At 43.2% G+C, this 8805-nt stretch overlaps 1 protein-coding gene across 4 annotated transcripts; it reads right to left on the reverse strand.

Moving 5' to 3' along the window:
- Window positions 1-4401: 4401 nt before the first annotated feature.
- Window positions 4402-8150, reverse strand: LOC147904589 (GDA1/CD39 nucleoside phosphatase family protein). Of its 4 annotated transcripts, XM_087387441.1 has the most exons (4): window positions 7545-7949; window positions 7344-7402; window positions 4901-7054; window positions 4402-4783 (listed from the first exon to the last, which is right to left on the reverse strand). In XM_087387441.1, exons 3-4 carry the CDS (start codon window positions 6972-6974, stop codon window positions 4551-4553), a joined length of 2307 nt encoding a protein of 768 aa, XP_087243567.1. In that variant the 5' UTR covers window positions 6975-7054; window positions 7344-7402; window positions 7545-7949; the 3' UTR covers window positions 4402-4550. The 4 variants fall into 4 exon arrangements, with proteins under 4 accessions (XP_087243567.1, XP_087243560.1, XP_087243574.1 ...); XM_087387434.1 differs by lacking the exons at window positions 7344-7402; window positions 7545-7949 and adding an exon at window positions 7992-8150; XM_087387448.1 differs by lacking the exon at window positions 7344-7402.
- Between the last annotated feature and the right edge of the window lie 655 nt (window positions 8151-8805).

An 8805-nucleotide genomic window follows, 5' to 3' on the forward strand; every position in this document is an offset into this window, starting at 1 on the left:
ATCATCACTAATTGCCCGATTAGGATCATGAATGTTTCTCTACCTTGAATGTCATTCCAATGTATGTCATCTTTTACAATTTTCCAAAGCTTGTGGTGCATTAATAGATACATCATTTGTGTTGACCATGTGTGCAACCCTTCCCGAGTGAATTTTTCAACAGTTGGGGTGTGTAAAGCCATTGCAAAAGGTCTTACAAGTTGAAAAGACTTTCAGTATTGGTAGTGTATAATTGCATACAATAATTTTGATGTTACGACTATGTAGGGCTCAAAAAGACGGTTTTTTGGATCACACACAAATTCTTCCTGGATTGAAAGTTACGGCTTGTCAAAGTTTTGATCAACGAGTGGGGTGAATTATGATGATGTGGTAGAGGGAGTTCACATGCAACTTACAACTATGCTTACTATGTGCTATCTACAAGCAGCTGACATGGCATGCTGATTGGACTGTTGCTAACATGGCAATATAGATAAGAACTACCATGTGGCCAACTACTAACCATACCATAGTTGGACTTTAGCCCAACTTTATCTGTGACATGGCATTTCCACATGTGAACCTAGATTGTGGAGGAAAAAGCAACGTGCAGGAAGAGCTACGACGTCAACTAAGATCACTTCAGAATAGTGAAACACAAGGAGGGTGATCCATTGGAAGCTCTCAATAGTTCTTGGCGCTTCATAGTGCCCTTGCAAGGGATTACTGTAGAGGTCGCCGTGCCTCGTCTCATGATCCTGCCTCTAGCTTGTTGCACCTCAATGTTTTGCTAGTCCACGAAATCATTCACTTGTCTGTAGAGGTCCTTGTGGAGTTGTTTGGCATCGTTGGTGCTTGGGCTGCTATTGTAGTTGGCCAAGAGTGCTCCGTCTTATGGATTTGTGGGTTGCCTTGCTAGTCGGCCGTGTAGTATCTTAGGGAGAATAAAGAGAATTCACTTTTTACTCACTGAATGAACATTCCAAAGACATACAAGTTATTTCTCAATGGAAATAAATAAAGGATGAAGAGAAATCCCCAAAGGAATGAAGGATGGAAATGTCCCAGAAATGTATCATGGAAATCTCTCTCAATCTAAGCTATTCTAGGCTTAGCTAACCTGCATTGTTACCATGTGAAACTGCGGATCATGCTAAGCCAAGACTAACACCCAATGAGCATAAAGATCACAGAGGATCAAACCATGTACGAAAAACCATGAGGAGAGGACACAAAGTAGGAAACACTCATCCAAAATGTCCTTATCAACAATCCAAAAGAGGCTTCTTATATAGAGAGAGCCTTTAGAATAGTCAACCCATGTGGTATCACCTGGTCCACATCTCACCTAGTGGTAGTCCTTGCTCCACATCATCTTCTTAGGTAGTCCATAGTCTTGGGTGGCTACTTTAATTCATACAACACCATACCTTAGCTCATACCTTTGCCTCTAACTATGTGTACATGGCACCATATCTCTCAAGAATCACATGTGAGGATTGATCCATCTTATGGGAAGAGAAGAAACTGATCTAAAAGAGGTGTGTGAATATAGTGTAGAGGAGAGCAGGCTATTATTGCATGTGATTTTTCAAATCCTTCTTTTTACACCCAACTTCTTATAGCTAAGTGATCGATTCAAGCTATTTGTAGAGCAATCAAAGTGTGGGATGGTAGGATCTAGTAAGGATCGTGGCCACTCTAAACACTCATGCATGCTCCAGTATTCAATTGCTTTAGACCTATTAAGGAGTGCAGCCACTCCATACACGCTAGATACCTTTTCCATGCAATTTACAAGACATACAATGGAGCATCAAAACAAGTGTTTTGATCATTCAGCCCTTTGTCAACATTCGGTGACTCCTAGCTTAACAAGCAACCTCGAGCTTCTAAGCCAAAACAAAAATGTCGCTTCTATGGTACATACCCCATACCTACACACCATGGATTGGTAGTCCTCACAAGATATGCATACTATGGAGGTGCTCATTTCAGACGAATTCTTACTCTCTTGTAATTTCTCTCCTTTATTGACCTGTATACATTAGGAAAGAAGGGAACTCATTTTGGGGCCCTCTAAGAAATTCACTATTTTTGTTGCACTCAAAATATAGGAAATATCGTAAAATATGGATACTTACTGCAAAATGTCAGTCTAGTACTCAGACATCACATTAAATGCATATATAAGATCCTTGATTTTATGTGCAGTATTTGATGATTCTAACATCACCAACGCGTCTCGAGCGAGCCAAAACCTCAAATCGACCCTGGAGACACCAAAAGCCGATGCCCAGAGGCTCGAAAAAGGGCAAAAATGCTCGGAATGGGGGATTTGAGCTGGCGATGTCAAAAACATCACAGAAAATCATCTTTTGAAGATCACGTATGTCAGACATAATAAAAGAAAAAGGTTTTGAATGACTTATTTTATATTTTTACATGGTTTTTGGTATTTTTCAACGTTGCGTTGGCCCTCTTCTGATTGGTCGAGAGCCTTTCTAAACCCTAAAAGGCCCCAAAATGAGCGTTTGATAGGAACTAAACCCTAAAAGGCCCCCTTTTTTCCTAATGTCATGTGTGATAGGAACTATGACTCAGGGGAGTTTGAGAGTTGGCAAGTGCAAGGTGGGTAAATGCTCCTCTCAACTATAGAGTTATACTAATTTTTTACAGCTTTGTGCTAGGAGCAGAGGGTGATGACATGCAAGTGGAGAACATCATTAAATCACCATCAATTCTTCATATAAAAGTCAAACTTGTCCAAATATATAATCACCAATTGATGAGAAAAGGATTGCTTTGGCATATGATTGACTTGAATAGATCTATGGGTACTCTCCTAAACCGAGAAGAATTTGATTATGCAAGTTGTAGAAGAATCTTGGTTGTGTCTTCATGCAAAGATTGTCTACTCTTGTAACATTGATTGAGACTCAACTAGTTGAGATTAAAGAAGACTGTGGGGTGAATGCCATGGGCAACAAGACCATTATATGCTTCTTACACCATTAGATTGTCCATCATATTGTCAAACTTGTGGACATAGTACATTTTGATGTAGTTGAGCTTTTCAGCTAGTTCTAAAGCCTAATGCCAATAGTATGTATGGTACTCACCATGAAGTTGTCAAATTAGAGTCAACCATGTTTTTTAGCCTGGAGATCCATATCTTTCACCTAGGGGTGGTCCAAAGATCAGAGCTCTCACTTACCCCATGGCTCCTTTGTTCAACAATCCTTTGGATGCATCAATGTCAAAGGAGAGCACTACCTTATACTAAATCAACAAACAACTCATTGGGAGTCCAAGTTTCCCCTTTGAATTTATGTATTGTGAGCTTGTCTTTCACATCTTTGCAAGGTCTTTCTTGAGAGAGAGGCTACATAAAAGTATGAGAGCTGAGTAGAGTGAGTAAAAATGTCAGATAAAAAATGTGAGGGATAATGCAAGGGGAAAACGATTTATATAGTCCCCTCGAGTGCCATTTTTCTCTCTTGCTAAAACATCCCCTATCCCCAATAGTGATAACCCCTGCTTCATCTATAGAATCAAGAGAATGCATAGACCTCAAAGCTATTGTCTAGAGTAACATCAAAAGAGCACACCAAATAGGATTGAAGTATGTATAATCTCAAGTATTTTCCACAAAATATAATTCTCACAAAATACCGTAAATGTAAGAATACAGGTTTGCACGTTCAAAACCCTCAGTCATCTAACCTTCCAAGCAAGCAACTCGATCATCTAACCTTCCAAGCAAGCAACTCGAGCATCATAACATTTGAAAACCTTTTGCATTACACATCAGCTTAACTTTTAAGGCATTCAAAGTCTAAAAAATGGTCCCATCATAGGAAGCTCTAGTGCTTGGATAAATATAGCCCAACTTGGGAGTGCTCTGATCTCAGACTCAGTTTCTTCACACGTCTTCAGTAGGCAGATTGTGATCTTTGTCTAATTTAGCGTTTTTTCAAGAAAAGACCAATGGGTACTATCACATTACCGTTCCTGGATGACAAAACTTAGCTGCTGTTGCTTGGATGCACTGACTCTTGGAGGCTTAACTCAGAATATATTCAATATTTAGGATTGCGAAGGCTCACGCAAAGGCAGAACCCCTTCCTAAAATAAGTTCTTTCAAATCGGGTGAAAAACATCTAGTATCGTTCCATAACATAACACTTTAACTCAAACTTTCAAAGAAGCATGTATATTGTGATGCCCACTGGTGGACTCACCATCATAAACACAACAGGACACTTGCAATCCGAGGAACTGTGCATTATTGAGTCTGTGATGCGATGCAGGATGTGGTTTGCAAGATGGCATGATGCCTAAATTTCATTCCACCCAGACAAGCAAATGTGAGTTAGACAATGAAACACGGCATGTACCTCTCCAGCAGCACAAATATAAAGAGCAATTCGTCTTTATGAATATGAACCATCCAAGTACAACGCTTGGCATTTCCAATGTCTCAATAGATTCCAAAAATAGTTTGGCCATGCATGAACCTTGAATATTGTACAAATGGCATAGCCGTCAAAACCTTTGGAACCTGATTAACATGTAGCTTGTATATATTTATGCAAGTCGTCTCTGGACTGGGTCCGCCTGCTTGATAGTTGTGACTTTCCTCCAGCGAAACTTGCTGCTGTTGCTGGTAGCTGCAATCCAGTGAACTCCAACATAGGATTAGCAGCACTTGCAAGTGGCGAGCCAAATCTTTGTTGAGGGCGGTCTTGCTGTGACACCGAGGGTGTCGGGCTATGAGGTGTCTTATATCTTCCATCTCCTGTAAAATCGCCATGTTTACATCTGCTTAGTTCACAGTACTAGCCACTGCCATATATACTGACAGAAAGAAATCACAAATCTTCAAATGAGTCACTCTAGAACTAGCGCCTCTCACCATTTCGAGCAGTATTGTCTCCCTTGATGGCTCCAAGGCGGCTGGGAAAAAAGATTGAAGAAAACCGAGCAGTTGTACCCAAACTCGGCTGTGTAAAGAGAGGCAAGTGGGGTTTCCGCCAACAAAGAAAGATACAGTTATTGCAATATGTTACAGCGAAAAGCACAACCATCATGATGACCAAAAGACAGACTGATAGAAAGCCTGTATTGAGCAGAAGAGGGCCTCCTTTGGGATACTGAAAGCTGCTTCTTCTTGGAGCAGCACCTCTCAGTTTAGTTGGGACAAACGCTCCAGCTTCCAATAATGCAGCACCGAGGGTCCAAGTCATGTCACCAGAACCAATAGTAATTTGGTCCTCTTTTAAATGCAGCCCATCCTGGAGTAAAGCAACCACATAGGGTGCTCGGAAGCAGTAATGTTCTACAAGGGGCTGAGGGACTACACTGTCCAGAGCGTCTTTCCAAGGCATTGCACAGAAATTCTGCCCCTGAGTCAGCAATTCCTCAAAACGGGCACTTTGGAGAAGGCCAAAAAATTTGTAGACTACATAAAAGCCTGATAATGCATAAAACCGCCCATGAGGGGGTGGTTGATACCTTCCAAGTGCACAATGAGGCTCCACACAGTCGACAGCTTGGGGTGACAGAGAAAGCCTGGAGCCGTTAACAACAGCATCAGCAAGGGTTTTACAGGCTTCCCAATCTGGCTTCCCTACCAGTGCAATCTCTGGGTGCATATCTTCCTTGTACCCTTTCCTCACTACTCCAGTAGGAACTTCAGCTGAAGACTGAGACAAGCAGCGGGAGCATTTGTACTGTCCTTGGTATCCTCTGTGCAAGCATGGATGCTGCACTTCTACTCTTCTGTTTGTTAAATCAGCATTGTTATTGTGCAAGTGGGTCCACAGAAGTCCCACTGATTGATCGAATGCATCGTTGAGACCAAAGCCTGCATGGGAAAATGCATAGAGACGGTGTTCGGCAGAGCCAACACTTAAATTCAGTCCATATTCACCAACATCTACATCTTCTGACTCAAATGTCACTTGTAGAGAAGAACCTCCTAGGTCTAGAGCACCAAATGTTGATTGCCGAGGCATTTGACCTAGCCTACCAAATTTGTAATTCAAGGCCACCCACCCATAATATGCTTCTTCCACACCAGAAATCACCTTTACCCAGTTCTTTCTGCACATAAAAGGAGATGTTTCCAACACAGTCCAAGCTTTATCAAGAAGCCACTGTGCATCAGAAGCAGGCAATCTACGGAGGCCCGCTGTTGCTAAAAGAAAAAGAGGAGTCTCTTCGTAGGCGGAGGGGGGGATCTGGGTTCCTGCCCATTGCAGTAAAGGCTCCACAGCAGCCCTAACACCTGATTCATTTTTCAAGAGTTTGTCTAAGCCAGGTTCAGTTTCCATACGCTGATAAGCCCGAATTTCTTTTTTCTGTCCAACCTTTCTGCCTGGAAAGCTTCCCAACCCATGTTGAGAGGTTGGATGAATGACAACTGGTAGCTGGTCTGGACCAGAGGAATCCCTATAAGCCCATGCATATACTTGAACACGGGTGCCAGTGCTTCCACAGTCCAAAACAATTGCATAGTGCAGCTTTTCAGGCCAATGTAGCCTCCACCACTGAAAACCGAAGTAAGCAAGAGTAACAAAAAGGCACAATAGGGCCAAAACCGATACCACCTTGAACCAGCACTTCTGCATCTTCAATCCTGTAGCTTGAGCAGCAGGTCTTGCTGTACTTCCCTTTGAGGCTCTAGGATTGTGAGCTGTCCCATCCCTTTGAACGGGGTAAAATGGAGGCTTTGTTGGAAGCAAATCTGTACTTGAACCAACCAAGAAATCATCCTCTTCAGTATCAACCTTTCTGTACGATGCGAAATCTTGTAAAGAAGCAGAAGCCCGGATTGCACTTCCATGAGTGTAGCTGGTCCACACGCTGGAGCTAGTGTTTCCAAGAGGAGGCAAGTTGGAAGAAGATACGGATGATGCTAGTGCTGATGAAGAAGAGAACTGGTTCAATGCTGCGGCAGCTAGAGCTGCTATATCCCGAAAACCCATACTACATTCAAGAACAAAAAATCCTTGCAAGATGCCCCTGATAATTGGAGCATGGAACGTGTAAAATGTAAGCCCATGACCTGCATCCCCCCAAAAAACGGGTTTTCAGAAACAAATTAACTAAAAAAACCATAATCAGAGACCAGAAAGCTTCAACCATCAAGAAAGCATCCCAAAATAACGAGAACAAGCAGGAAAAAATTATGTCATGATTCTTTAACACAACCCTCAGCCGTCTGTCCTCCCTCCTAGGTCTTAGAGTGTCCATTGGGGCAAACTTTGGCTTGTTTACAACATAAAACGTCTGCGGATAGCCTTCTTTGCAATATTGTGATGTTCAGCACCTAGTACAAAGAACGCAGCGCTTACAGTTTCGCTCAAAAGCGAATTTTCAGTCTTCACACGGAGGCATTGCAATGAAGAAGAACCTGCAAGGAGATTGCATTGCTATAACAAAATCTCGCCTCTTTAGCGGGTCTACCTTTTCAATAAAAATAGACTCAAGGCGACTTCGGGCTGGAATGAAAACATAGAAATAACCGTTAAGTTCCAGGATGAAAACAACCGCACCAGAACAACCAGGCAAACGAATCCAATCGATCGCCTTCAACTTTAGGGAGGTTGCATTTAACGAAGCCAAGTTCTAACGCAGCTAGAGGAGAGAGGCAATAGAGTAAGCATGAAACTGTCCAGTTGATTTGTATGGAGTAGACCCAGCACAGTGAGAAAAAGCAGACTAACTGCCCTTTTCCGACGGGGCAACGCTTAGATCGGGGAGGCAGCGAAGCCTTGCAGGACCGACCATCTCCCCGAAAGGCAGAGGGGTCACCAAAAGCTGCATTCCGAGAGGATCACAGGTAACGGCGATGCAAATCCCTCCGTAAGGGCACATTGAAAGGGATCAACAGATCGGATCGGTTGGAAACGAGAAGGGGGGGGGGGGAGCAAAGGCAAATTCAGAAAAGGGGGGAGAGAGCGAGATCTATGGAAGGAGAGAGAGAGAGAGGAAGAAAAAACCTGGGCAATTGTGGAAGGAGTCGTGGAAGCAAAAGGGGAAGAAGAAGAAGAAGAAGAAGAAGAAGAAGGGGGCGTGCAGGAGCAGCAACAATCATTTGAAGGAAGAATGCATCGCCATAGCCAGAAAGCTTAAGGCCTGGCCGACCCTTTGTTGTTGTGCTCAATTACTGAGTCATCAAGTTCCTTAACACTACTTAAGTTCTTAGGGCCTTAGCACATGGATGGGGCTAGCGTCCGTTTAGGATGGGAATATTTTTGTCATCATTACTCCCATCCTACACCAAGTGGTCTACGATGGATTTAGAATGGGAGTAGCCACTTTTTCTCCCATCCTCGACCATGGCCTCTAGACCTTGGCACCCAGAATGGGTTCCCCTTTTTTAGGGATTCAAAAAACATGGAAGAATGACATGTGTCCTTGCCCCCACAAGGTCCCCACCTCTTAAACACATGAAATGATGCCATGTGTCCTCTTCCTCCTAAACCCATCCCTAGTTCTTTTTTTGTTAGCACATGGTGGGATGGGAATAGGATAGAAATATGCATGGGACCACTTGGGACCACCTTTTCCCATTCCCATCCTATTTCTTCCCATGTGCTAAGTCCCTTACCTCCCCTCTTTTTAATCCAAGTCGCCCAAGCAAACCTTCACCTCCTTCCCTCGTTTCACACCACCCCCACACCCCTGATCATCTCGCTCAACATCACTTGATTTTGAGTTGTCCGCCTGAAGGGAAGGGTTTCTCACCCCCCCCCCCAACAGCACCAATCAGATGCCTATTCAGACGGCAAGAATGGGATGCCGGTCGATGTG

The sequence above is a fragment of the Dipteris shenzhenensis genome, chromosome 2 (assembly GCF_047967505.1).
Source record: "Dipteris shenzhenensis isolate YYH24624 ecotype China chromosome 2, Dip_SZ_1.0, whole genome shotgun sequence".
NCBI lineage: Eukaryota > Viridiplantae > Streptophyta > Polypodiopsida > Gleicheniales > Dipteridaceae > Dipteris > Dipteris shenzhenensis.

Bases quoted from the DNA above. Each gene is read 5' to 3' on its own strand.
- LOC147904589 (XM_087387434.1), bottom strand. From the start codon at position 6,974: ATGGGTTTTCGGGATATAGCAGCTCTAGCTGCCGCAGCATTGAACCAG. The intron at 4,784-4,900 runs GTGAGAGGCGCT...GCGATTTTACAG, and splicing joins AGACAATACTGCTCGAAATG to GAGATGGAAGATATAAGACA.